Raw genomic sequence first — 27,871 nt, forward strand, 5'->3', positions numbered from 1 at the left:
GAGTCTCCATGTTCCCCAGTTTAAGACTACAGGCTTAGACGACTGGAGAAAAGTGGTGTAGGATTCTTTAATGGGAGTGAGGGTTTGAGGGTTTGGAACTCTTGAGGGCTTGGGGATGTAAGAGACTGTGGTCCTAGAAAGTGGCAAGATGCTCACCCTCTGTGGAATTCTCAAGGATGCGGGAAACTGAGAGATTGGAACCATGTTAACCTTTCCGGTTTCCTCAGAAGTTCACCTTTGGGCCCAGCTTTGCCTCTTCGAGCCCCTCCAGTTTCCCTAAAGTTGGTTTAGGGTGAGGCTGTGGGCGAGGCGGGCGCCAATGTTGGTTTCTTCTCTCTTCCTTCGTCAGCTCTCCCAGAGGAAGAGGAGGAGACGAGACTCAAGGTATTTTACGAGCCTCGAGCCTCGTTTCTTCTCACAGCTCTTACAGATTCTGCTCAGAGCCCCCTCCCCACATTGCCTGTCCTCAGGCCCTAGAGGTCCTGGACAAAGCACAGCCTCCTCGTCATCAGCGCCTGCGCCTCGGGACCACCCTCCAGAAAACGGCGGAGAACCAACTAGGTTCCACCTACTTGGTTGGTCATTACTTCTGTGGTGGAGCTTGGAAAGCACGCCAACAATCGCAATAATAATAACAACACATTTGTATAGCGTGTTGTGCTCGTTTGTATGCGTGTGTTATGACTTCATGATTGGGAGATGCAGGCACCTGGATGTAGAAGTAGCTTCTGGGCAGCTGCAAGGGAGCGCGCAGACCACAGAAAGAAATGACAGGTACAGTCGACTGAGCCGCGGAAACCGGGACCTGGCAGGTAGGAAAGTAGCGCCACAAGGCTTGTCAAAAGCCCAGCGGCTAGGAAAGGTTTCATTTCCCTTTTAAGACACTCCTGCCTTTCCGTGCCTCCCTGTTCAGCCTTGGAGGGCCCAATTCCTCACCCCGCGCTGTTCCGTTATTTCCTCCCCCCGCCCCCCTCACGTAGAAAGGTGGATCAGCCCTCCCCGCACGCGACTAGCGGTGGTTGGGCCGGGATGCGGGAAGTTTCTGATTGGCGGAGTCGCGGAAGCACCGGGTGAAAAGAGCTCCACTGACGGCGTGCCCCGCTCCCGGCGCAGCCAGAGCCGTACGGCAAAATGGCGGCCCCCAGGTACTTCGGACGCCCGGAGGCGACAAATCCTCCCCCTGCAGGTCAGGGTGAAAGGAGCCGCAGACTAGGTGGGCGGCAGGGGAGGCTCTAGGAGGGGCGGCCCTCCCTCCCTTCCTGCCTGACGGCGGCACAGGATTCCGTGCGACAATATGGCCGCGCCCAGAGCGTGTGGGCGGAAGCTCCGCGGCTTCCGGTACGGAGTGGGGCCTGCGGTGGGAGGGGGAAGGAAGACGGAGGGAACCATGCGAGGTTCTGAGATCCGCGGAGAGGGTCGCCTCGAGAGACCGTTTCTGAGGTGGGGGCCGGACGGTGTGGGGAGCGAAGGCGGGGGCAGGACTGTCGAGGGAGAGGTACTGGGGAGTCCCCGGCGCGGAGTCTGAGGGGCAGGCTGTGGGATCCTCCTTCCTATCCCTGAAGGGGAGTGGGGCGGCCAGGGGCTGAACTGGGGGAGGGGGACTTGGCGGGAAGCTCATTTAGGGGAAGGACTGGACTCGGGGCTGGGATCTGAGAGGAATCGGGAGAGCCCAGCGTGGAGCTCACGATTGGTTACAGGTCACTGAGAGAGAATGGGGGAAGTTAGGGTGGGGTGAGAAGGAGGGGACTTGGGGTGAAATATCTTTAACCTAGCGCTTCGGTTTGAGGAGACCCATCAGAGGGTGGAATATAGAGATAATTTAAGTAGGAGAAAAGGGAATGGATTGTTGGGAGGGAACCTCCTTCTCAGAGGGTCTCCGAGTTGGGGTTATCTTTCAGAATGGGGTGAGAGTATAGATTTGATATGTGTGAGAGAGAGCGAACAGGGAAAACGGTGGTGCCAGCGGGGCTGTGGTGTCTGTTCGAGAGAATGTCAAGGAAATCTGTAGTGCAGCGAGAGAGGTCGTCCAGGGGTTGAGAGGAAGACCCAACTTGGCAACTCTGAGAAATAGTGGGGAAAACGAGACTGAAAGACCGGATACAGGCGTGGGGGGTGGAGCTGGAGGTGGGACTTCAGGTTTTCAGAAGGTTTGGAACTCCCCCAGTAAAGGGCCAGAAAAACGTACAGTACTAATGCTTGCTGAAGCCAGGAAATGAGTACACTGTTGGGCATGGCTGGGTGCTTTTGAAACCCAAGAAGACTAGAAAACGTGTGAGATGAAGGGATGGGGCGATGCTGGAGGGGCTCTGTCTGAGGCCCCATCCCCTTCCAGCAGGAATTACGAAATCCCCAACACTTCCTCCCTCCGGGGGATTTGATCCCCTATGGCTACCGCTAACAGCATCATCGTGCTGGATGATGATGATGAAGATGAAGCAGCTGCTCAGCCAGGGCCCTCCCACCCACCCCCTAATCCGGCCTCACCCAGGGCAGAAGCCCCTGGCTCCTCTCAGCCCCATGGGGCTGGAGGAAGCAGTAGTTCGGGCGGCAAGAAATGCTACAAGTTGGAGAATGAGAAGCTGTTTGAAGAGGTGAGCTTTAGGGGAGAAGACTGTCGTGCCCCAGGGAGGGGGATGGCTGCTTGGCTCTGTCCTTTCTCCCCCACTAACCCTTTCTCCCAACCCTATCCTTTGTCTTTTTCCCCTCCCTTTTCCCCCTGAACCTTCCAGTTCCTTGCGCTGTGTAAGACGCAGACGGCGGACCACCCCGAGGTGGTCCCGTTCCTCTATAACCGGCAGCAGCGGGCCCACCCTCTGTTTTTGGCCTCGGCGGAGTTCTGCAACATCCTGTCTCGGGTCCTCTCTCGGGCCCAGAACCGGCCAGCTAAGCTCTATGTCTACATTAATGAGCTCTGCACGGTTCTCAAGGCCCACTCAGCCAAGAAGAAGCTGAACCTGGCCCCTGCTGCCACCACCTCTAGTGAACCCTCTGGGAATAACCCTCCCCCAGACCCCTCCTCGGACCCAAATGCTGAGACCACTGGCTCTGAGGCCCCAAGGACCCGTGGTTCCCGGCGGCAGATCCAGCGCTTGGAGCAGCTGCTGGCACTGTATGTGGCAGAGATCCGGCGGCTGCAAGAAAAGGAGTTGGATCTCTCAGAACTGGATGACCCAGACTCCACTTACCTGCAGGAAGCAAGGCTGAAGCGTAAGCTGATCCGTCTCTTTGGGCGGCTGTGTGAGCTGAAAGACTGCTCTTCACTGACAGGCCGGGTCATAGAGCAGCGCATCCCCTACCGTGGTACCCGTTACCCAGAGGTCAACAGGCGCATTGAGCGGCTCATCAACAAGCCAGGGCCTGATACCTTCCCTGACTATGGAGATGTACTGCGGGCCGTAGAGAAAGCAGCTGCTCGGCACAGCCTTGGCCTCCCCCGACAGCAGCTCCAGCTCATGGCTCAGGATGCCTTCCGCGATGTGGGCATCAGGTTACAGGAGCGTCGCCACCTGGATCTCATCTACAACTTCGGCTGTCACCTCACAGATGACTATAGGCCAGGTAGGCATTAGTGAGATACTCCTTGGTAACCCTCGTTCGTCAGGTGTGTGTGGTGGAGGGGGCATCTCTTTAGTCCCTTCTAGAGTTCTGCGTGACTACCCTGACTTTATATCTTCCCACACAGGCATTGATCCCGCACTCTCAGATCCTGTCCTGGCCCGGCGCCTGCGGGAGAACCGAAGCTTGGCTATGAGCCGGCTGGATGAGGTCATCTCCAAGTACGCGATGATGCAAGACAGGAATGAGGAGAGCGAGAGACAGAAGAGAAGAGCCCGGCTCCCCCAAGCCACCTCTTCGCACTCTGAAGATACCCCTAAATCCTCGCTGGATTCTGGTGAGGTATGAACGGAGAGACCTCGTCCCTCCCCTGCACTGGCCAGCAGGGAGTCTGGGGTGACTGATCATGGCGTGTGCAGAAGGAATGCAAGAAGCATTCCTTGGAGAACGGGGCAACAGATCCCTTCAGGAAACTCGTTTGTCCTCTGCAGGGCCCTAGTGGAGTGGCATCCCAGGAGTGTCCTACCACTTCCAAGGCTGAGATCGACGATGAAGAAGATGAGGAAAGTGAAGAGGAGGAGGAGGAAGAGGAAGACGAGGAAGACGAGGAGGAAGATGAGGAAGACGAGGAGGAAGAAGATGAGGCCACAGATTCCGAAGAAGAGGAGGATCTGGAACAGATGAAGGAAGGTCAGGGGGACGATGAAGAGGAGGAGGAGGAGGAGGAAGCAGGTATGTCAAGGAAACCATCTTCTCGTGTGTCAGTTCTCTCTACTCTGTTGGGCACGAGCCCCCTCTTTGAGATCCTTTCCTTCTTCCTCTCACTCTGTGTCCTCTCAGCAGTTTTCTTTCCCCCAGTGCTTTTGCTACCAATCTGCTCTTTTCTGTTTTTCCAGAGAAGGATGGAGATAAGAGCCCCATGTCCCCACTACCGGTCTCCACTGAAGAGAACCTGGAACCTCATAAAGGGAACAGTGGGTCTTCAGAGGAGCAGCAAAACAAAAGACTCACAGAGTCACCATCTTCACCGGCAGAAGAGCCCCCGGCCCCCTCCAGTGTAGTTGCTGAAAGGCAAGAGCACCTCGAGGAGTTGCCCCTGGAGGAAGAGAGCCCTATGTCTCAGCTCTTCGAGCTAGAGATTGAAGCCTTGCCCCTGGATACGACCCCTTCCCCTGAGGAGCGGGACGTTTCCTCTTCCAAGAAGTCAGAGGACCTCCTTACCACTGTGCTGGAGAATGGGGCCGCCATGGTCACCTCCACTTCCTTCAATGGGGGTGTCTCTCCTCACACCTGGGGGGATTCCAGTCCCCCCCGCAAGAAATCTCGGAAGGAGAAGCAAACAGAAGCTGGGCCATTAGGAATGAGGTAACAGCAACAAGGAGAAAGAGGGAAGCCATGGAGGGGCTGAAGGGGCTTTCTGAGAGAAATATTGTAGAAAGGAGTCTGGGGAGAAACTGCACATTCCCCCTCCAGCCTCAGGCTCCACATACCTCTCCTCCCATGTGTGTTTCTGTCTCTAGCCATGTGGAAATGCAAAGGGCAGTGCAGAAGAACGGGCAGAAGACACGTACCCTGGCCAGCCCGCCTTCCCCTTTGGCTTCTATGGCTCCAGTTGCTGATTCCTCCACAAGGGTGGACTCTCCTAGCCATGGCTTGGTGACCAGCTCCCTCTGTAGCCCACTTCCAACCCGGTTGTCCCACACTCCCCAGTCACAACCCTCCAGGCCTGGTACTTATAAGGTAAGAGGGGGTGGCTGTGTTTCCTAACTTCATTCCCTTTCATTATCCATTTGGGGTTCTCTGTCTGAATGTTACACCCATTACCTCCTCCCTCTCTCTTTTTTCCCCACCCTAAGTTTTGATCTCTGATAAAGTCCTTCCCTGGCTTCTCCTCCACTATGTTCCAGACCTTTCTGACTCTTTGTCTCTCACTCCCCTGCAGATGAGTGTGGCCACACAGTGTGATCCGGAGGAGATCATCGTGCTCTCAGACTCTGATTAACTGCCTCCCCCTCCTCCCTGCCCCCAAAATGTTTGGGATGGTATTTGGAGGATGGTAGGAAGCACATGACTGAGGAAGGGATGGACTGAGCTAATCGCCTTTTGGTGGTTTCTTTTTAAAAACAACAACAACAACAAAGCTTAAGTTTTACACAGAAACATTAATGAACAATAAAGTTCTTTTCTTATTGTATCCCTGTCTTTTCCTTGTCCCGCCCTCACCAGCTGGTGATTGGCACCAGCTGTTCTCTGGCTCAGGGTTAGCCGTTCTCCCGGGACAGCCCTGGATATGCCCTGTCCAGCTGCCTTCAGGCCTCTGTTGGAGTTTTTCTCATCCTCAGGCCTCCTTGCCCTCTGCAAGGTACTAAAATGTGCTTCAGCCTCCTGAATGCGCTTTTCTTTCCCACTTCGAGCGGTAGCAGTAAAAAAGCCAATCAGGGGCCGACTCAAGGTTATCTAGCCAATCCAGGAGCAGAGGTGGGGGGCGGGGCTTCAGGAGGACTGTCAGAAGCTGGGCGACCGGGGCGGTTAGACATCGTAAACGCGCTAATGGCCACAGCTCAGGGGCGGAGCCCAAGCAGAGAAGGCCTAGACCCATCGCCAATAGGAAGAGGCAGGCTTACCAAATTAAAGGGGAATGAGAGCTTCGGCAGACCCGAGTCCTGAGTCCTTAGCGGCGTACGAAACGTGGTACCTTTAAGGTGGAATGAAACAGCTGTTTTTTAAAGGAGAAGTGGCCGAGTCGGCCGAGTATTGCCCAGCGGCTCGGGCGGGGTGCCAGCCTGTGCCTTTAAAGCCTGAGGGGCGGGAGGCGGAGCGGAGGCGGAGGGCGGAGGGAGTCGGCGCAAGATGGCGGCGGGAGGGGCCCAGGCTGCGGCTCTGGCCGCCGAGTGAGGGGCGGGGGGGGCCCGGGGGCGCGCGGCCCGGTAAGCGGGGACGCGCGGGGTTGGGGGGCGCCTTCCGGGTGGGAGAGGAGGTCGAAGTACCGCTTGGGGCGGAGCAGAGGGGGGCGGGGTCCTATGTGGGCGGGGGTACTCAGGGGCGGAGCCAAAAGGCCATGGGGCGGGTCTTGAGATGGGCGATTAGGGATAACTGGGGGCAAGGGGCGTGGCTAGCCAGGGGCATGGCCTAAAGGGAAGTGGTTTTCGATGCCAGAACCGACCTGTCCCCCCAACCCAAGAAAAGTGTACAAAACCCCAGTAAGGTAAATTTTATTAAGTTGGGGTCTCAGGCAAATGGGAATTTCTGAGGGGAGGCACCCCATTCCCCAGGAGTACCTTATTTCTCTAACCTCCAAAGAGCACTGGATTTGGAGTTAGGACTCCTGCGTTTGTGGGTGCTGCCACTTAGTGGTGTGACCTTGGATAATCTCTTAATCTTTCTGAGCCTCAGTTTTGTCATCTGTCAAATGGGGTTGAGAGGAGTGCCTACCTTATAGTGTCCTTGAAGGGGGTTACCCAGATAATAAATGTGAATGTGTTTTTAAACTGTAAAGGGCTGTATTATTATGAGATGTTATCATTCGTCTCTCTTTTTCTTTCCAGAGACCCCCCCGGCCGCCCTCCTCCTTCCCTTGTTCCTGTGGCTGGGGGGGTACCCCTTCCCTCCACACCATGGAGCCATCTCCTCTGTCTCCCAGCGGGGCAGCACTCCCCCTGCCTCTATCACTGGCCCCGCCACCACTGCCCCTGCCTGCAGCGGCGGTGGTACATGTGTCCTTCCCAGAGGTGACCAGTGCCCTCCTGGAGTCTCTCAATCAGCAGCGGCTGCAGGGCCAGCTCTGTGATGTGTCCATCCGGGTGCAGGGACGGGAGTTCCGGGCTCATCGTGCTGTCCTGGCTGCCTCTTCCCCTTACTTCCACGACCAGGTCCTACTCAAGGGCATGACTTCCATCTCGCTGCCCAGCGTCATGGACCCAGGAGCCTTTGAGACTGTCTTGGCTTCAGCTTACACTGGCCGCCTCAGCATGGCCGCTGCTGACATTGTTAACTTCCTCACAGTGGGGTCCGTGCTCCAAATGTGGCACATCGTGGATAAGTGCACTGAACTCCTCCGAGAGGGCCGGGCCTCAGCCACCACCACCACCATCACAACTGCTGCAGCCACGTCGGTCACTGTCCCCGGTGCTGGGGTGCCTTCCGGGAGTGGGGGCACAGTAGCCCCTGCCACTGTGAGCTCCGTGCGCTCCCATGCCTCCAGCCGGGCCAGTGAGAATCAATCCCCCAGCAGCAGCAACTACTTCAGCCCCCGGGAGTCCACTGATTTCTCATCTTCCTCCCAGGAGGCCTTTGCAGCTTCTGCAGTGGGCAGTGGGGAGCGCCGCACAGGCGGCCCTGTCTTCCCTGCCCCTGTGGTTGGCAGTGGGGGTGCTACCTCTGGCAAGCTGCTGCTGGAGGCAGATGAGCTGTGTGATGACGGTGGGGATGGGAGGGGTGCAGTGGTCCCTGGGGCTGGGCTCCGCCGGCCCACCTATGCACCCCCCAGCATTGTGCCACAGAAACACTGGGTATATGTGAAGCGGGGTGGAAACTGCCCAGCATCGGCACCCCTGGCTCCACAAGACCCAGACCTGGAAGAGGATGAGGAGGAGGAAGACTTGGTGTTGACCTGTGAGGATGACGAAGATGAAGAGCTGGGGGGTGGCTCCAGGGTTTCAGCAGGGGGAGGACCTGAGGCTACCCTTAGCATAAGTGATGTCCGGACCCTGTCTGAGCCTCCGGACAAGGGAGAGGAGCAGGTCAATTTCTGTGAGTCCTCCAATGACTTTGGTCCCTATGAAGGTGGGGGTCCTGGGGCAGGGCTTGATGATTCAGGGGGACCAACCCCTTCATCCTATGCTCCAGCACACCCTCCGAGGCCCCTGCTCCCACTGGACATGCAGGGCAACCAGATCCTAGTCTTCCCATCCTCTTCATCCTCCTCCTCCTCACAGCCGCCAGGGAGCCAAGCTGAACACGGGGCGGTGACCCTGGGGGGCACACCAGCTGGGGCCTTGGGCGGGCCAGGTGGTACCGGCGGGACCCCTGGAGGGACGGGCAGTGGGGATGGAAATAAGATCTTTTTGTGCCACTGCGGGAAAGCCTTCTCCCACAAGAGCATGCGAGATCGCCATGTGAACATGCACCTCAACCTGCGGCCCTTTGACTGCCCCGTGTGCAACAAGAAGTTCAAGATGAAGCATCACCTGACGGAGCACATGAAGACGCACACGGGTCTCAAGCCCTACGAGTGCAGTGTCTGCGCCAAGAAGTTCATGTGGCGAGACAGCTTCATGCGCCACCGGGGACACTGTGAGCGCCGGCACCACTTAGGCGGCGGGGGCGGGGCTGGACCGGGCCCCGGGGGCGGGCCCAGCGGAGCGGCCGTGCAGCCCAAGAGAGAGTCCCCCGGCGGCGGCGGGGGCAGCGGCGACGAGACGAGTGGGGCCACGCCCCCGTCCAGCCGATGCGTCTGGTCCCCGCTCAGTGTCCACAAGGTGGAAATGGGCTTCAGTGGGGGCGGCGGAGCAAACTGAAGGGGCGGCCCACCGGGGTAGCTTTCCGGGAAGAGAGATTAGGGATCACGAGTCTGGGGCACTGTGGACCCTAGGTGATCTCCCAACTCACTGTCTTCCTGTCTCTGTGGACTTGTGTATATATATCCTGGAGGGGGAACCGCGTCGCCCCATGGGCTACCCCATTCCACTCCTCAGCCCCTCCTCCCCAAAGTATCCCTGTAACTCAGCCCTTCCTTCCCTGCAGATGGGTGCACAGAAGCCCCAGCTCCCGAGTAGGGCCCATGTGGGGTGGGGGTGGGGGTGGGGGTGAGGGGGCTTGTTGAGCATCCAGGAGTCACTGGGTCAAGGGTCAGGTGGTTGTAGTCTGTACCTGAAGTCTGTGTTTGTGTAGTTGTGGGGACCAGGCCTTAGAGCCCCACCCTTTTCCTAGAATATAGCCTGCCCCGCAAAAGGATGTGCCCTTTATTTCTACCCTAATCTCTCCTCCCCCACTTTGGGGGTCCCCAAACTCAATTCTCACTGGGGAGAGAGGGGGATGGAGACAAGGAGGGACTAAGTTGTAGGAGTACAGGTTTTTATTTTAAATCTTATTTTTTCTAAACAGTGATTAAAATATTTATTGGTCATTTCATTTGGCTTCCCGACAACCCCGATGTGTCTGCTTGGGACCCGGCACAGGTGGGGGAAGGTGGAGTAATGGTTCTCAGGGAAGTGGATTCGGGGTTGTGGGGGACAGGCGGGGGCGCCTCGGGTGTGGGAAGGCTCCCGGACTCTGCGGCGCTGGGTAGTCCAGGAGGGCTGGGCGGGACTGAGGTCCCCAGACCGGAACTCCTCAACTGGAGAGGATGTTTCGGGAACCCTGCCCGGCGCCGGGGGGGGGGGAAGGCGGGGAGAGAACCTGCCTCCCACGAGCTTTCCCCCAGCCTGAGAGGGGATTTCCTCCGCCCCACCTGCTGGCCTTTGGAGGAAAGTGAAAGCGAAAGGAGGAAGAGGCGGCTTCAGAGCTGAGAAATCCGAGCGCCATGAAGCGCGTGTCCCTGCTCCTCGCTGTGGCTTTGGGTGAGCGACCCCCGTGACTCCTTGCACAGGGAACGGTGGGAGGTGAGCCCCGCCACGTCCGGGGATGGGGGAGGTCGGGTCACCTGATGTTGGGGCCGTGCCTTCACTCGCGTCCCTCTCCCCAGGCTTGGCGACCGCCGTCTCGGCCAGACCCGCGGTGATTGAGTGCTGGTTCGTGGAGGATGCGGGCGGGGGCAAGCTGGCCAAGAAACCCGCTGCCCTGCTGCTGCGCCAGGGCGCGGAGAGCCCACCTCCTCGACCGGACCTCGCCCCGGAGCGCTACCTCAAAGTTCACGGTGAGTCATCCCTGACTCGCTCCCAACTCTGTTGCCTCCCCCGAAACCCCCCCAGCCCTTCGGGTCTCAGTGACCTCGGGCCTCAGTTTCCCCCAGCTGTAAAGTGAAACCATCCGCCCTCTCAGTCTCTCACGACCGGCTAGTCTGCACCTTTGAAAGTCCCTGGACGCTGCCCTCCCCTCTTCTTTCCTGGCGGAGATTCTACGCCTGCAGCTCCTCTCTCTGCGTTCACAGACCCCGCGGGCACCCTTCAGGCCGCCTTCAGACAGTATCCCCGGGACGCCCCCGCTCCACGCTGCGAAATGAGCCTCTACGTCCCGCTCCCAGCCTCGGCCAAATGGCTCAGCGACTTGACCCCGGAGCAGAGCTGCCCGCGGGCCCTGGACGGGACTTGGCTCATGGTCAGCATGTCTAGCCCGTTCCTCAGCCTCTCCAGCCTCCTTCGACCACAGTCGGAGCCTCAGCCAGAGCCTGCTCTCATCACCATGGCAACAGGTAGCTATAGAGGGGAATGGGAGATTATTGGGTAGATTGTAAGGGTCCAGATCAGCCGTTAACTCGCTCTGCGGACTTGAGCGAGTCACTTCCCCAGTCGAGTCTCCGTTTCTTTATTTGTAAATCAAGGCAGTTCAGTTAAAATGTCTTTACCGCTTTATCTAGTCCCAACCTAATCTAAAATAAAATGCGGTTTGGGGCGGGGTTTTGGAGAGAGGCGGGGGTTCCGGACACCTGACCTTAAGACTGGAGAAATAAATGGCAACCCACTCCAGTATTCTTGCCTAGAGAATCCCTTGGACAGAGGAGCCTGGTGGGCTGCCGTCTATGGGGTCGCACAGAGTCGGACACGACTGAAGCGATTTAGCAGCAGCAGCAGACCTTAAGCAACTCGCTAGGCGAGGGGCTTGGGAGGGTCTCAGAAGCAGGAACTTTTGCTCCTTTCCTCCGAGATCTTGCTAGGCGCCCCCACCTTTGCTGTTCACCATGTTTAAAAAAAAAAAAAAAACAAAACTGCCTTCACGCCCCACCCACTCCCACGTCCAGCGCTGCAACAATCAGCAAAGCGCAGGCTCTTGTGCTCAAGCGCGTTAACCTCACCTGACAGCCTCCTCTTAGGGCTCGTGATGATTCGTTGACTCTGTGGTCATTGAATGGTGGGCTTGAGTGCATGGAAGGGAAGCGGCGGGGGATCTGGTGGTTCCGGCTGCAAGGACGGACCACTTGCCGCATTGTGTAACCCGGTTCGAGGCCCAGGGCTTGGGCACTTTTCGGGTCTTGGGCGCAGGGAGTGGGCGGATAAAGCAAAAGTGGGGAAGATGCGACCTGGATTTGGCTTTCTTGGAGCTCTTCTCTGGAGGGTGATGGGAACAGAGTCCTTGGCAATTCTTAAACATTGTGTGATTTTATGGAAAGGACACAGCCTGACCTGCCAGTCAACCCCTACTGAGCCCTACAACCTGCCTTCCCCAGTACCTTCTCCCTGACATTCTCCTCACTGAGAGAATCACCCATGGGACTCAGCACCCACTACGCAATCCTCACCTCTGCTTCCATCTCCATTCTTTGTCCCCAGACCTTGCCCAGGGCAGGAACAGAGGCAAACTGCTCCTTGTGGGGATGGCAGTTGTCTCTAGTGGGCAGGAATATTTCCAAGGCTGTTGGTTTCACGGGGTAGGGTAAGAATGTCCCTTTTTCTCTGAATCTGCTTTTCCAACTGTAAAATGTGGATGGTATTTCCCATCTGCCTTCCCATTGTTGTGACAAGGGAGACACTTTGTTAATTTATTCACTGGTTTAATAAATGTTTATTATCACCAAGAATAAATTGGGGCCCTGTAGTTCTCAGTTCCGTCTGCAAATAAGAATCCTTAAAAATTTCACTCCAGGTGAATTAAATCAGAATCTCTGGGGTGGCCTTGAACACTTTTAAGGGTCACAGAGGTGACCAGATGTAGAGTCTACTCTCAGAAACGCTCTCATCAGATTTGTCATGGGATAATTGTAGAGTAGAAAGTGACTTGAGCCCTAAAAGAAGTGCGGATAGGGAACCAAGGGCCGTGGCCAGGTGAGAACCTTACTGCAGCTCACTCACCACCGGGGGTGAAAACTAGTTGCTGTGCTCAGTCTTCCTTTTCAAACATTCTTGCTTGATTAGGGATTTAAGAAAATGAAAGGTTTCTTTTTAATGTAAAATTAACAATAGACTCTTTCCAGGGTCACAGATCAATAATTTTGCTAGTATGGATTTATTTCTACTTTATTTCTTAACGAATAAAGTATTAAATACTCTAAAATGTTTGTTGACAAATATACTTTCTTAAATACTTTGTGTGTATAGTATTTCTCATCATTCTTTAAAAATTATTATAGAAAGTTTCAGTGATACACTAAAGGAGGAGAGGAGAATGAACCCACCATACACCGTATACCTACTTGTATAGTTATTACATTTACCAAATATTTTAATGGGAATAACATTTGTTATTTCTGGCTGTGCTGGGTCTTCGTTGCTGGGCATGGGCTTTCTTCAGTGGCAGTGTGAGGGCTTCCCATTGTGGCCGTTTCTCTTGTTGCAGAGCGCAGGCTCTACAGTGCAGACTCAGCAGCAGTTACGGCACATGGCTTGTTACTCCAAGGCATGTGGGATCTTCCTGGACCAGGGATTGAACCTGTGCTCCCTGCATTGTAAAGGGGATTCTTAACCACTGGATCACCAGGGAAGCCCTACCAAATTGTTATACTTATCTTCCTCCAATCTTCTGTTCTTTTTTGGAAGTGTTTTTAAGTATATCCCATCATATTATTTTACTCATAAGTACTTCAGTAAACATCTCTATTACATAAGGACTTTAACATCCCCCCTGCACACAGTAGCATTATACCTAACAAAACAAATAATAATTCCTTAATATGATTTAATTTCCAGCCTATACTGAATTTTTCCCAATTGTCTCAGTGATGCTATTTTACAACTGATTTGTTTGAATCAGGATCAAAAAGATGTCTGTATTTTCCCTTTGGTTGTTGAATCTGCTTGGGCTGCCATCACAAAATATCGTAGAGTGGGGCTTAAACAACAGGAATTTATTTCCTCACAGTTCTGGAGGCTAGAAGTCCAAGATCAGTGTGCTAGCATGGCTACTGTCTGCTGAGAACTCTCCACTCGTGGTCACAGACGGCTGCCTTCTGGCTGTGTCCTCACAGGGAGGGAAGAGAGAGAGAGCTTTGCTGTTTCTTCCTCTTCTTATAAGGGCACCAGCTCTATCAGATTAGGGCTCACCTGTGACCTCACTGACTTGTGTCACCTCGTCCACCTCCCTGTCTCCAGTCACCGTGCAGGTTAGGGCTTCAGCATGTGAATTGGGGGTTGGGGAAGGCAGAGCTGCAAACAGCCAGTCCACAGCAGTTTTGTCTCTTGAGTCTCTCTTATTGTAGTTGCCCCATCCCTTTAAATGCTGTTGGCTTGCCATCTGTTCTGTAGATGCCCCATATTCTATATGTGACCAGCCGTCTCCTCATCCTGCCGTTCCCTGTGTTCCTTTTCCCTCCACGCTTCCTATACATTTCCTATACACTGATAGAGCTAGAGGCTTGATTAGAGTTGGGTTTCATTTTTTTCAGTAATACCCTATAATTGTTATCATTCACTTTTAACAAAAAAGCATAGACCTATATAATACAAACTGTGAAACAGTACTAATTTCCTTACCAACAGGTTCTGGCCCTGTTATGTTTACATTTATATTTTTACAGAGTCCAGGTTGTGGAAGGCAGGTCTAAAATTGCTTCAATTACCCATATTAAAGAGCACTGTTAGCTTAAGATTTGTTTATAAATTCTACAGATTGATTCATACAATTCAAAAGTGTGTTTCTGGATTTAAATAAACTAAATGAAATTGCTTACTCTTTTTACTCTCTTGAACAAAAATAGTCCTATGAGGTTCAGAGAAGTTTAACTTTGTAGGCCTTAGAAGCTGGGATTAAAAGCTACATGAAAGTAGGGAATTCCCTGGTGGTCTAGTGGTTAGAACTCTGCTGTGCTTTTACTGCCAAGGGCTCCAGTTCAGTCTCTGGTTGTAGAGCTAAGATTCTGCAAGCCAAGTGGCACAGCCAAAAAACAAAAATAATCACAAGAGGAAAAAAAAAATTACTTCCACTTGGAAAACCCAGACATTTCTGGCAGTTGAACAAAGCAAAGCAAAGCCCAGTGACAACAGATTTTCTACTGGTCTTAGAAAGGGCTTCTCCGTGGCTGGTTCTTAGGGTGCAAGAGAAGTCCGGAAAGGTAGGTTGGGGGCGAGATTACCAAGTTCCTTGAAAGCTGGGGTTTATAAGTGATAGTGAATCATCAGAAGTTTCGTGTGTATGTGTATGTATGTGTGTGCCATTTTTCCAAAAGCCTGTTGTTTTACATGACTCCTACAAAAGGTAGGCAAGGATCAGTCATTGGACTACTGGGAAAAATAGATTAAGTCATTTTTCCAAGATACCCTGCAAATCCTTCACCATGATGATGACAGTAGTGAAAGTAGTAACAGCTAAGCATTTCCTATACACCAGCTCCTGTTCTAAAGCACTTTATAGGCATAATCTTATTTATTCCTCTGAATAACCATAAGGACTAGGTACTGATGTTATCCCCATGTCATAGATGAAGAAATATGAGACAGAGCAGTTAGGTAACTTGTCCAGGGACACACAATTTGTAAGAAGCAAGGCTAGGGATTGAACCTGGGCCCTCTAGCCCCAGCCTCTGCTTTTAGTTGCTAGGTTCCTAGGTAACTGGGATTTTTAAACAGGCAAGTGCCCAGGTCAGACTTGTAGCCATGTTATTTGGTTATAGTGTGGAGGATGAAATGAGGGAGAGCGAGATCTGAGAGGAGGCTGCTGTAACTGCCCAAATGTATATCGATGAGCACTTGAGTCGGAAACAAATGTAACATCTATCTGGGAGACAGTTAGGGCCTGGTGGGGATGGCACATAGCGTGTTGTGTTTGGCGATCTGTCTTTCTTATCAGACTGTACAGTTTGAGGGTAGGGGGCTGCCTGTCTTGTTCACCACTCTCATCAACTTTGAACATCCTAGGTGCTCAATCAATATTAGTCGAATGAATGAATTAGAAGGAATCTTAGGGATTGCAGATGTTTTGCCTTTAGTGCCTGGGGGCTGGTGGTGATCATTTAAGGCAGGGAAGACCAGCACTGGAGCTGGCCAGATGTTCTAGAGATGCTGTTCAGCTGGGACATGTTTCGTTTGTCTGGCAGATGACTGGCTGTAATCACAGCAAACACTTTTGTAGATGTACTGTGTTCCAGACACTATGCTAAGCAGCTTTTATATATAGGTGTCTTTGTTATCCAGATCAGTAGCAGATATGAATTGACTTACCCTTCACTGCTCCAACTCCTTGGGATGAGTGCTAGCATCATCATTATCCTTATTTAGAAGAACGGGAGACTGAAGAGTAAGCTAACTGGCCCAAGGCCATATAACAGCTGCTGAGTTGGGACTGATCAGGGCAATCAGGCTCCAGGCACTTAACCAGCCCATACTTGCCTCAGCAGAGCCCAGAGGTCTGTGTTCAGCTTTAGTCTAGAGCCAGAACCTTCCAGAGTCAGTCAGTACTCTGTGTAGCACCACAGGACTGACAGTCATGAGTCATCACTGTCTTCACCAGCAAACCAAGGAAGGCCTGGCTCCTCAAGGGTGGATGTGGAGACTGGTGGGCTGGTTCAGGTTGTGTCACAAGTACCCTCAGATCCCTCATCCCCTGGGCTGGTGCAGTATGGGCTGTGTGTTCCGAGCAGCCTTTAGAGGCTGCCCTTTTTCACCTTGAGACCTCTCTGCTCACTCTGAGTTACAGTGGGTCCCACACAGTCCCAAGGCAAAGGGGATTTGCAGGGAGGGCTGGGAGATGGTGAGTGTCCAAGGAAGTGTCCTTAAGAGGTAACTCCTTCCCGTAACCCAATTTCTCTATTTTTTCTCTTTCTTTCTCTTCCCTTCCCGACCCTTCTTTCCCCACCATCCCCAGCTGTCCTAACTGTCTTCACTCACACCCCCACCCCTCGCATCCGAATAGGACAAGATGCCTTGCTGGACTTGAGCTTTGCCTACGTGCCCCTCACCCCCAAGGCTGCTACTTCTCTGGCCCCAGGTCCCCCTCCCTTTGGGCTGGAGTGGCGACGCCAGCACCTGGGAAAGGGGCACCTGCTGCTTGCTGTGACTCCTGGACTGAATGGGCAGGTGCCAGCTGCCCGAGAGGGGGCAGTGGCATTTGCTGCTTGGGATGACGATGAGCCCTGGGGGCCATGGACTGGAAATGGGACCTTCTGGCTGCCTGCAGTTAAGCCCTCCCAGGAGGGTACCTATCTGGCTACTGTTCACCTGCCATACCTGCAAGGGCAGATCACCCTGGAGCTTGCTGTACAGAGTGAGTGAGGATATGGGATTCTCATGGGTAGACGATGGTCTCTAGGATTGTAGGGTCTCCATGATGGGAGGATAGTGGAGAAAAGGGTGGTGGTGAATATGGGGAGATAGACTGGGATCCCTGGGAGTCAGAGGGGCAATGGGTAAAGGGATCCTAGGGATCTAAGGGGCTTTGGGATGGAGGTTCCCAAATCTGAAGAAGGGGTCCCTGAAGCTGGGGACATGGCATGGAGATTCCTGCGAAACACCAATGGGGAGATGGTGGGCTCCCCAACCTGGGAGGAAACCCCTAAACCCCTCTCAGTACTGGGGAGCCAGAGGGCACACAGAGGGCCTCTGAGGGAGCACTTTGTAGATCAATTCCTCATGTTCCTTTCTTCCTCTCTCCCCAGAACCCCCAAAGGTGGCCCTGACACCAGCACCTCTTGTATGGGCTGCTCCTGGGGAGGCGCCCCCAGAGCTGCTCTGCCTTGTGTCCCACTTCTACCCCTCCCAGGGCCTGGAGGTGGAGTGGGAGCTTCGGGGTGGCCCAGAGGGTCGCTTTCAGAAGGCTGAGGGCCAGAGGTGGCTCTCGGCCCTGAGACATCACTCAGATGGCTCTGTAAGCCTCTCTGCACACCTGCAGCCGCCCCCGGTCACCAGTGAGCAGCATGGGGCCCGCTATGCCTGCCGGGTCCACCACCCCAGCCTGCCCGCCCTGGGGCGCAGTGCTGAGGTCACTCTGCAGGTGGCTGGTAAGAGCCTGGTGGACGGAGAAATGGGGTGGTGCTGGGGGGGTGCCTGGGAATTTCAGACTCACTCTCTCGCCCCTTCTGCCTGCCAGGTCTCTCTGGGCCCTCTCTGGAGGACGGCATCGGCCTGTTCCTGTCTGCCTTTCTCCTCCTTGGGCTCCTCAAGGCACTGAGCTGGGCCGGTGAGTGTGAGCCCCACCCAAACTGGGACCCCTGAGAAGCAAGACATCATCTGCCTCCTCCCAAAGAAGTCTGACACTCATCCCTCTGCCCTACTGCTCCCCCATCCCATCTCTTCTCAATCTCTCTCCACAGCTGCCTACCTGGCCACACAGAATCCAACGGAAAAGGTAACAACACTCCACTTTCCTTTAATTTTCCTTTCTCATTTTATCCCCTTTCCCCAACTCCTCACCCAAGAGGGCGGCTGCTGGCCTGGTGGGCAGAATCCAGCCTTGGAATTCACACAGACCTGCATTAAATCCTGCCACCTCAAACAGGCTACACCTGTTTCCTTGGATGTAAGGGGGGGAAAATGACTTAGGCAGTGATATCCTATAGAAATATATCACAAGGCACATATGTAAAGTTAAATACATAGTCTAGGGACTGCATTAAAAAGGTAAAAGATATCTAATATATCCAAAATGTTGGCACGGCAACATGTCATCAGTATAAGAAATTATAGTGTTTCCTCCATCCTGAGTCTTCAAAAACAGTGGTTTATTTTAAACCTCAGTTTGGACTAGCCACATTTCAAATGCTCAACAGACACAAGTGAGTGGTGGCTACCGTACTGGTCAGCAGAGCCTCAGAGGGCTGTTGGAAGGATTTAAGGAGATAGGGCATCTCCTTTGAAAGATGCAGGAGCAAAAGCACTTGGTGCAGCATCTGCCAGGCTTAAAATACACAGAAAATGTTACCCTCCTTCTGCTGCCACCTCTGTGCCCACGACGTCTACTTGTCTCTGGACTGACCATGAGCACTTCGCCCTGCTTTCCTGAATACCCTGAATCCCTCACCTCCTTTTATTTCTCTTCCAGAAACTAGAGTGAGGCCAGCTCAGCACCATCCTGGGGAAGCCACCATCCTCTCCGGTCTAAGCTACTGTAATAACTCCCCAAACTGTATGCCCTCTGTTCCTGCTCCCTCCAGTCTCTCTCCACTGAGCCACTGGAATGCCTCCTGAAAAGACACCAGGCATTTACCTCCTTAGGACTCTAGAGCAGCGGTTCTCAAAACTTTTGGTCTCAGGATCTCTTAAAAATTATTAAGGACTCTATAAAGCTTTCACTTATGTAGATTATAAGCCACAAATACTTACTGTACTGTTCTCAAAACAGAACAATTTAATACACAGGAAGACACAAGCACACTTTCCATTAGCTGTGGGGACGATGTCAGTACACGTCATATAGCTTCAGGAAAACGCCAGTGTAGGTTCTTTAGTGAACCGAGAGTGAAAAGGCAAGTACCAGTTTAGGATTGTTATGAACATAGGCGAAACCTCAAGCAGCCCTTCAAATAGTCTCAGGGACCTCTGGGACAGGAACCGGTGCTCTAAAGGCCAAATCCGTTCTTTCCTGCCCTGACTCAGTGCATCCCTGCGCTCCAGCCACTGCTCACCTTTTCAAGCCCGCTTAGCGCTCTCCCGCCCTCCTCCCGATGCTCATTACACCTAAAGCTGACCCTTTTCTCCAATGGCCTCCCACTCCCTCTGGGTCCCACAGCGTTGTTCTCTCTGCCTGGGCTACAGACCAGGTCGGCCTCGCCCCCTCAGACCGCCGCGTGTCCCTCTACTGCGGTTCACCACGGTTGTATTTAAGTGATTGTGCGAGTCGTTGTTAAAAGCCTGCCTCCCTGCCCGGACTGTTGGCTCCTCGAAGGCTGGGACGACCCTGTCCTTTCCCTGCGGTGTCTCCCGCGCCTGCACAGGGCCCGCTGGAGGGCGCTCAATTTAAGAAGTTAGCCTTTTTTCGTCCGAAAGATTAAAAAATGTGTTGAATCAAATAAACTACTGGAAGAAGGAAGCAGCGGCTCGGCTGAGGGGGACCTTCGAGGGCCAGGTCGTTCGGACGCAGGGTGCGGGTCTAATCGTGTGGGAATAAACTCGTTCCAGTGTTTTCGAAGGGACGTCTCAGTTCTACCTCAGGGACCCTCTTTCCAGGGGCTGTGACACTTCCACTCACGCGTGGTTCCTTCTCACGGCCCTGCCTCTAACGCCTTGGCGGCACCCGATGCCCCTTTGGAAGGGACTGAAGCCGGGCGCCACCCACGGCCGACAGCGTGCACTCAGGCCGCGGGCACTCGCGTATGACCAAGGCAGCGGAGAGGCCGGCCTCGGCGCCGGAAACAGCCCCCGGCGCGCGCTCTGGGGCCGGAAGTGGCGGCTTCCTGCCCCGCCCACTCCTTAGCCGGTGGGAGCCCCGGGCTCCCCGGAAAACCCGGAACGGATTTTGGTCCGCTACACGCGTGGGTGGGGGCGGAGTGGAGCCCCCGCGGCCCGGAGAAACTGGGTCCGTCCCCCGTGACACGCTCCCTGCGGGAGTTTTAGCCTCGCGGTGTGCGAGGAGCGGAATGTCAGATTCGGCTCTCGCCCTTCCCCGGGGGCTGGAAACGGGAATCCCTGTCCCCACTCAGCGCAGGGCAACGTGGGCTCCAGGATCCCCGAGCACAGTCGGGCTGGAGACCCGGGCTCCTGGGTCCCGGCCCCCAAGCGTCCGGCGCTCCTCTAAGTCCGCGGCCCTGGCTCCTGTCCTCACTTCCTTCCCTTTTTGGCTCCTGCTCTCGGGGCGGGCGGACGTCGGGGGGAGCGGAAAGGGCGGGAGGGCCCGGGAGTCTGGCGGGGCGGGGGGGGGGCGTACAAGGGGGTGCGGAAAAGCCGGGGACGGGCTCGGTCCGGGGACGTGATCGGGGGCCGGAGACCGACGGGAACGGCAGCTCGGGAGCCGCGCTGCCCCCACCCGTCCTGAGCAGGTCAGAGCCAGAGCCCCCTGGAACCCCGCCCGAGCCCGTGCTCCTGACCCCCGTCCACACGACGCCAGGCCCCGTGTGCCCCTGCAGCGTTGCCCCCCACCCTGCCTCCCCGCGGGGCTCCCCGGAGACTACCTGGAGCCCGCCTTCTGGGGCCCCGCGCCCCCCTGACCCCCCTCCCCGCTCCTGTCTCTCCTCAGGCGCCCCCATGGCCCGACCCCGCTGACTCCTTCAGCCGGCCATGCTCCCGCGGCCCCTGCGGCTGCTGTGGGACACGAGCCCCCCCGGGGGAGTCGTGCTGAGCAGCTTCCGGAGTCGAGACCCCGAAGAGGGTGGGGGCCCCGGTGGCCGGGGCGGGGGCGGGGGGCAGGAGGAGGAGGAGGACGACGACGACGACGAGGTGAGGCGCGGGCGGCGTGTGTCCCGGAGACTCTCCCCGCTGCGAGTCTGTGTCCCTGCGTGTCTTCCTGCCTCAGCCCCTGCCGCGCCCCTCGCCGGAGTCGGCCCGTGTCCCCCAGCGGGGAGCCCCGGCGTTTCCGAGGTTCTGTGCGGCACAGACACTCAGGAGCCTGGCCCGTTCCCGCCCGGCGCGTGTGCTGGCTGGCCTGCGGGTCCCTAGCCCTCTCCGCCCGTGCCCGAGTGGCCCGTCCCTCCGGGCGTGGAGTCTAGGTCCCTGTCTCCCTCCGGGTGTCTGTCTGGCAGGGAGGGGTTTGTTTCCACAGTAACCCGCTCCTCAGACTCCGGGATTGGGGAGGGAACCCTTCTATTCCGTGACCCCTCCCCGCTCCGCCGCCTGGGGCTGGGCGGAGGTGGGGAGCCGAGCCTCTCGGACCGTCGAGGGCCGTCCCAGGCCGAGTGGCTGGTGGTCACCTGCTTCTCTTCGGGGCTAATGGCGGTGGCAGGAGTAGGATTCGGGCCTCAAGAGGGGCCGAAAGTTGGATTTGGGGCCCCGAGATTTTGGACGCTCTTGTCCAGAGTCTGAGTGAGGATTGACTGGGTGACTAGCAGGGCTGGTTTTTCGGGATCGGTTGGGGGAGCGGCCGGGGTCACATGACTCTGTGAGTCTAAACCACCCCCTGCTCCAACACACACACCATCCCCACTTCCCCTTCTCCTTCCTGTATTGGGATCGGCGCCACCGCCCTGATGGGGGTCTCCAGAGCTGAGGAGGGACCCGGGGAAAGGGGGCTAAGGCGACTTACTCTTTGGGCTTGGCTAATTCCTGCGGGGGAGGGCGGAGCATGAGGTTGTGCCCGTGACTGAGGTTTCAGCTTCTCAAGGTCTCTGCCTCAGGCTTTCTGCCTCTCTTTCTTCCTCCTCCTCCTACCTTTGCACCTTGATTCTTGGCTGTTCAAGGGTTCAGCTCTGGGGGGGAGGGGCTGCAGCGGTCCCCAGGCTCAGGGTTCCTGCATTCCATCCAACTCCCCACTGCAACCCCTTAGACTCCACCGGGCCCTGAGGCGGCTTGGGGGGGGCTGTCTGGGCCCCAGCGGGGAAGACCTGGGGTCACCAGCCCCCCCCACCCCTCGTACTCGTTGGTACTGTCCCCCTCCGCAACAGGTGAGGGGCACAGAGGGAGGAGCAGGGCCTAGGGGTGAGGCTTGGGCAGTGGGGTGGGGTGTGGAACCATCTGACCTCCCCTTCCTTGCTCCTCCAGGCCCCTGTGTCTGTCTGGGAGGAGGAGGAGGATGGTGCTACCTTTACAGTCACAAGTCGCCAGTATCAGCCTCTTGATCCCTTGGTGAGATTATAACTTTGACGTCTCACCTCTGACCTACCACCTCCCAGTTCCCCTGCCTCCTGCTGACTTTCTGGCCAGAATACTAGGTTGGAAGTTTGGAGACTGGACTCAGCTGTGTGACTTAGTTCGAGTCATTTGCCCTCTCTGAATCCTAATACAATGAGGCTGAATCATCTCCTAGGTCTTGGATTTCTCCCAGAGATCTAGCGGGGGAGAGTTGAAAAAAGGGTCAGTGGCTGGCGCTCTGTCTCCCCCAGGCCCCAAGGCCTCCTCCGCGTTCCTCCCGGAAACTCCGAGCTGGCACCCTGGAGGCCCTGGTCAGACACCTGCTGGACACCCGTACATCAGGGGCTGACGTGACCTTCACAGCAGCCTTCCTGGCCACTCACCGGGCCTTCACCTCCACGCCTGCCCTGCTAGGGCTCATGGTTGACAGGTCAGGCTAATAAGGGACCAAGGGCCATTGACATGTCTTGACTTTCTAAAGCCAGAACATCCCACCCAAATAGTCAAAACCACTAGGGTTTTGGAAAACATGGACACATAGAATCTCTTCCCTTCCCCAGGCTGGAAGCTCTTGAATCTCATCCTGCTGATGAGCTAGAGAGGACAAAAGGGTAAGTGACCCCTGATTCTTGACTTCACAGTTTTCTCCGGCCAAGCAGCAGCCTGACATCTAATCCCCGGTGAATTCCCCTTCTCTCAGGGTAGCCATCTCTGTACTGTCAACCTGGCTGGCCTCTCACCCTGAGGATTTTGGCTCTGAGGTCAAGGGTCAGCTTGACCGGCTTGAGAGCTGCTTTCTTCGGACAGGGTATGCAGCAGGGGAGGGTATTAGGGGGGGCAGCGCTGACCTCATCCGCAACCTCCGGTCCCGGGTGGACCCCCAGACCCCCGAACTTCCTAAGCCCCTGGCCCTCCCCGGCGATCCCCCTGCTGACCCCACGGATGTCCTGGTGTACCTCGCTGACCACTTGGCCGAACAGCTGACCCTGCTAGATGCGGTGAGACCCTGACCTCTGACCCTATGACCCCTGCCCCCGTACTAACCTGTCCCTAACTCCACATCCTTACCTGGCTTCCAGTCCTTCCTGGTCCAGCTCCCAGCCTCCTCTGTCCACCCAGTTTTGACCTTTCCCCGTTTCCCCTTGATTGTTGCCCTTCAAACCCCATGCCCCTCTGGTTCTTTGGCCACCTGAGATCCTCACACCCCTGACACTGGAAGGCTGACCTCACTTGACTGTGAACTTTAACCTCTTACCTCTGCCCTGCAGGAGCTGTTTCTCAATCTGGTCCCCTCTCAGTGCCTGGGGGGCCTGTGGGGTCACAGAGACCGGCCAGGACACTCTCACCTCTGCCCATCTGTCCGGGCGACCGTCACGCAGTTCAACAAGGTGGCAGGGGCAGTGGTCAGCTCTGTCCTGGGGGCCACCTCAACCGGAGAAGGGCTTGGAGAGGTGACCGTACGGCCGCTTCGTCCTCCCCAGAGGGCCCGGCTCTTGGAGAAGTGGATCCGCGTGGCAGAGGTAAGAGAGAGGCTTGGCCCTATTGGGGATCAAGGTGTGGAAAGAGGTCCTAAAGCTGTGATCTCTGTCTGTGACCCCACAGGAGTGCCGTCTGCTCCGAAATTTCTCTTCAGTGTATGCTGTGGTATCAGCCCTTCAATCCAGCCCCATCCACAGGCTTCGGGCAGCCTGGGGGGAAGCAACCAGGTGGGGAGGACGGGGCCCTGGAGGGGAGTCAGGGCTGGGAGGGGAGACCTGAGCTAGGCCCCTCCTCAAGGCCGCTGCCCCCCACCCCCCAGGGACAGTCTCAGAGTCTTCTCCAGCCTCTGCCAGATTTTCTCTGAGGAGGATAACTATTCCCAGAGCCGGGAACTCCTCCTGCAGGTGAGGCCCCATTCCCTGGCATTCCCGCCATCTCCGCCCCCCTCCCACCCCCCATTTCACCTTCTTCTGTCACTGTCAGGAGGTGAAGCTGCAGCCCTCTCTGGAGCCAAATTCCAAGAAGTCCCCGAGGTCTGCCTCCCGGGGCGGGGTGAGTGACCACTGGGGGTGGAAACGCTAGGGTTGGGAAGGGGGGAGCAGCAGGGGGAGGAGAATTAAACTTGTTCTGGGGCAATGGGTTAGGAAAGTGCAGAGGGAGGGGAGCCCTGGGGTCAGTGGCAGGGGTGATTGACTCTCTGATTCTCACACACCTCAGGGTGTGGTCCCATACCTTGGCACCTTCTTAAAAGACCTCGTAATGCTGGACGCAGCCTCTAAGGATGAGCTGGAGGTCAGTAGTGTGTGTGTGTGTGTGTGTGTGTGTGTGTGTGTGTGCGCGCGCGCGCGCGCATTATGGTGATGGAATGAAGAGACCTCAGGGTCAGACAGGCCACCTCTTTCCAGAGGGGGCTGCAAGGCAGAAGCAGTAAGGGCCAGGACTCTATTATTTTGGCAGATCTGCTTAACCTTGTGCCTCAGTAATCTGTAAGTGGGAAACTAGTGACAGTATCTACATCAACCCTTTATTATGAGGGTTAAATGAATTACTGTTTGGCGAGTGCTCAAAGCATACCTGAGGTGTAAGCATATGTACACAAAGTTTGATAAATAAACCAAAGCTGGGATCTTGGGCGAGTTCCTTTTCTGATCTCTAGTTTTCTTCTCTGTAAATTGGCCACAATTTCTACCTGTGATGTTCAATATAAAGGGTAAGGTAGCGGGCTGAGGGCGTGATGGATAAGAGGGGGAGGAGCAGAGGGCCAGAGGAGTTACAGAGGCCAGTGATGCCTATGTGTGGGGAGAGGGGATATGCTCTCTGTGGCAGGGTCAGGACCCTCACCCCACCCTCTTCCCGTTGCAGAATGGATACATCAATTTTGACAAGCGGAGGAAGGTGAGGAGAGCGCTTGGCAGGATGCCAGCCATCTGTAGCCCCGTCCCAGAGAGGGGAGAGGGGGGCAAAGTCAGGGCTCCCTGGATTGGGCCTCCTGCAGTCTGTGGGCTCCTTCCTAGGAGTTTGCTGTCCTTTCTGAGCTGCGGCGTCTCCAGAACGAATGTCGTGGCTATGACCTCCGACCTGACCCCGATATCCAGCGGTGGCTACAGGGGCTCCGGCCACTGACAGAGGCGCAGAGGTGACTGGCTGGGTGCGGTTGGGACTCCAGGGCACAGGCTGAATGTGGGGGTCAGTGTGTCACGTCCTGACTTCTGCCCATTGCCCCCTCCCCAGCCATCGCGTGTCCTGTGAGGTGGAGACGCCTGGGAGCAGTGACCCACCTGCCCCGCGGGTGCTTCGGCCAACACTGGTCATCTCGCAGTGGACAGAGTGAGGGAGTCAGTGGTTGGAGGGCAGTCTCTTGGGGACTTGTCCTCCTTCTTCTGACCCTGCCAATCTCCTGCCACTCCAGGGTGCTGGGTTCTGTTGGGGGTCCCACCCCCCTCGTCTCCTGGGACCGGCCCAGTGTGGGGGCAGAGGAGGTGCCTGGAACCCCTGCCCCCCTGCTGACCCGGCTGGCCCAGGTGAGCCCCGGATCCTGGCCTCGGATCTCTACCCAGACCCCGACTTTGTGAGTCTTTATCCCTTGACTTTCCTGCCTTCATGCCAGTTCCGTGTTGTTGGTCCCCAGCACGTGAAGTGGCCGTCTGTCTCATCTCTGGACTCCGCCCTGGAAAGCACCCCAGCCCTGCAGAGTCCAGCTGACCCCATCCACCTCTCTCCCCCAGCTTCCTCCCCGCGGCCTTCTCGAGGTCACCGCCGCTCAGCCTCCTGTGGGTCCCCACTCAGTGGGGGTGCAGAAGGGGCCTCCAGGGGCCCTGGATGTGGGGGAGGGGCGCCTGGGCCAGGGGCCTCTGATTGCCGAATCATCCGAGTCCAGATGGAGCTGGGGGAAGATGGCAGTGTCTATAAGAGCATCTTGGTGAGAGCTGTGGGTTGGGAGGTGGGGGTGGGGATGATGTCTTAGGTGTCAACAGCCAAATGGGAGGAGGATTTTAGTTTTAATTGACCTTTGGTTTTAGCAGCCATGTTTTATTTTCAAAGTTACTTTGTATTAGCTGCTGCGCTTTGAACTTTGGGTGTCCTCTGAGATTTTTAGAACCAACATTGGTTTCCCCAGAGGGAACAGCCCGGCAACCATGTGGGCTGCCCCATGGGGTACAGGGAGCCACCATGTTGGGTTTCCCTGATAACTCAAAAGTTTGGACAAGGGCAGCCTTCCCTGTGGAGAAGGACATGGCAACCCACTCCAGTATTCTTGCCTGGAGAATCCCATGGACAGAGTCAGACACGGCTTGGCAACTAAGCAGCAGCAGCAGCCTTCTCTGGGTGGGATCAGTGGCTAGTGTTGGAAGGATGCCAGGCCAAGGTCACCATTACGTTAATTGCTCTTTTGGTCTGCTGTCCTGCCAGGTGACAAGTCAGGACAAGGCTCCAAGTGTCATCAGTCGTGTCCTTAAGAAAAACAATCGTGATTCTGCGGTAGCTTCGGAGTACGAGCTTGTGCAGCTGCTCCCAGGGGAGCGAGGTCAGGGGCCGGGAGGGAAGGCGGACTCGGGATGAGTGGTGCCTGAGTGGTGCCCGCCGGTGGGAATGCTGCCACACCGGGGGGTTGTGCGGGAATGACTGTGCTTGACACCTTTCTCTGAACCTTCAGAGCTGACCATCCCCGCCTCGGCCAACGTCTTCTACGCTATGGATGGAGCCTCACATGATTTCCTCCTGCGGCGGCGGCGGCGGCCCTCCAGCACTACAGTGGGCCTCGCCAGTGGCCCTTCTGCCTCGGGAACTCCCCCAAGCGAGGGAGGAGGGGGTTCCTTTCCCAGGATAAAGGCCACAGGGAGGAAGATTGCCCGGGCACTGTTCTGAGGAGGAAGCCTTGTTGGCTCATAGAACTCATGGTGGCCATTCCTAATGTGGGGAGCCATCCTGAATGGTGGCCGTTGCCGCATGGGGAAGATATCCAGAAGGATGGCCAACCACCCTGGGGCAGGGAAGCACCACTGGCTTACCAGATAGCAAGCCTCAGCCCTGTGACACTGGCAGTCTTGGTGCCTAAGCTGGATACCTGCCATGGAAGCAGCACACAGCCAGTGCTGGGGAAGAGATCTGGTTTGATTCCTGGCCACGTCCTAGCATGCCAAGGGCCGAGGAAAGGCCTGGAGGAGGGGGAGAGGAAAAGCCTAGAGGCTCTGAGTCCCAGGGGAAGGGAATGGCAAGAAACAGTTTCTCGCAGGAGCCTCCTCTTCCTACTCCAGAGGTTCCTGTCACTGTGACAACACTAATGAACCAGACACTACCTGAGCTCTACTCCTGCCTTCAGGCTGCGGACTAGCTGCTGGGGGCGGGGAGCTGGCTGAAGGCAGACCCCGTGGGAAAAGGGGGGCCAACCGCATCTATCCGTGAAAGCTGGATGCAAGGGCTTGGTGGGAACAGTTTCCTCAGAGTGGTTTATGCCTCCCCAGCAACCTCCCCACCCCTGGTCCCTTTATTGGCTCTTACGTTTTTCTCCTCAGTTGTTACACACCCACGTCAAGTACCCAATTAAAGCGATCAGTATGAAAAACACCCTTGGCTCTGAATTCCTAAGACAATGTTAGGACAAA

At 56.0% G+C, this 27,871-nt stretch overlaps 4 protein-coding genes across 12 annotated transcripts; all 4 read left to right on the forward strand.

The window, feature by feature from the left end:
* On the forward strand, positions 1,338-5,749 carry DAXX (death domain associated protein). 2 transcript variants are annotated; one of them, XM_018038577.1, is made up of 8 exons: positions 1,338-1,440; positions 2,333-2,591; positions 2,730-3,558; positions 3,683-3,897; positions 4,047-4,287; positions 4,452-4,920; positions 5,076-5,295; positions 5,498-5,749. In XM_018038577.1, the coding sequence occupies exons 2-8, from the start codon at positions 2,385-2,387 to the stop codon at positions 5,555-5,557; spliced, it is 2,241 nt and encodes a 746-aa protein (XP_017894066.1). In that variant the 5' UTR covers positions 1,338-1,440; positions 2,333-2,384; the 3' UTR covers positions 5,558-5,749. The 2 variants fall into 2 exon arrangements, with proteins under 2 accessions (XP_017894066.1, XP_017894067.1); XM_018038578.1 differs by having other exon boundaries at positions 1,342-1,440; positions 2,336-2,591.
* Positions 6,395-9,993, forward strand: ZBTB22 (zinc finger and BTB domain containing 22). Of its 3 annotated transcripts, XR_001917059.1 has the most exons (4): positions 6,395-6,482; positions 7,101-9,032; positions 9,658-9,731; positions 9,977-9,993. XR_001917059.1 is itself a non-coding variant. In XM_018038582.1 (3 exons), exons 2-3 carry the CDS (start codon positions 7,170-7,172, stop codon positions 9,658-9,660), a joined length of 1,866 nt encoding a protein of 621 aa, XP_017894071.1. In that variant the 5' UTR covers positions 6,395-6,482; positions 7,101-7,169; the 3' UTR covers positions 9,661-9,748. The 3 variants fall into 3 exon arrangements, 2 of the variants coding, with proteins under 2 accessions (XP_017894071.1, XP_017894070.1); XM_018038582.1 differs by lacking the exon at positions 9,977-9,993 and having other exon boundaries at positions 9,658-9,748; XM_018038581.1 differs by lacking the exons at positions 9,658-9,731; positions 9,977-9,993 and having other exon boundaries at positions 7,101-9,177.
* On the forward strand, positions 9,931-19,698 carry TAPBP (TAP binding protein). The gene is made up of 8 exons (XM_018038586.1): positions 9,931-10,112; positions 10,238-10,408; positions 10,643-10,903; positions 16,441-16,839; positions 17,231-17,572; positions 17,662-17,751; positions 17,885-17,919; positions 18,613-19,698. Exons 1-8 carry the CDS (start codon positions 10,076-10,078, stop codon positions 18,622-18,624), a joined length of 1,347 nt encoding a protein of 448 aa, XP_017894075.1. The 5' UTR covers positions 9,931-10,075; the 3' UTR covers positions 18,625-19,698.
* On the forward strand, positions 19,969-27,833 carry RGL2 (ral guanine nucleotide dissociation stimulator like 2). Of its 6 annotated transcripts, none has more exons than XM_018038571.1 (18): positions 19,969-20,545; positions 20,743-20,942; positions 22,200-22,283; positions 22,541-22,719; positions 22,850-22,900; positions 22,990-23,287; positions 23,558-23,809; positions 23,892-23,995; positions 24,088-24,172; positions 24,252-24,320; positions 24,486-24,560; positions 25,131-25,163; positions 25,283-25,404; positions 25,500-25,595; positions 25,678-25,789; positions 25,876-26,187; positions 26,679-26,793; positions 26,923-27,833. In XM_018038571.1, exons 2-18 carry the CDS (start codon positions 20,784-20,786, stop codon positions 27,132-27,134), a joined length of 2,358 nt encoding a protein of 785 aa, XP_017894060.1. In that variant the 5' UTR covers positions 19,969-20,545; positions 20,743-20,783; the 3' UTR covers positions 27,135-27,833. The 6 variants fall into 6 exon arrangements, with proteins under 6 accessions (XP_017894060.1, XP_017894061.1, XP_017894062.1 ...); XM_018038572.1 differs by having other exon boundaries at positions 25,897-26,187; XM_018038573.1 differs by having other exon boundaries at positions 20,425-20,545; positions 20,743-21,211.

This window comes from Capra hircus, chromosome 23, assembly GCF_001704415.2.
Source record: "Capra hircus breed San Clemente chromosome 23, ASM170441v1, whole genome shotgun sequence".
In the NCBI taxonomy this organism is placed as follows: Eukaryota; Metazoa; Chordata; class Mammalia; order Artiodactyla; family Bovidae; genus Capra; species Capra hircus.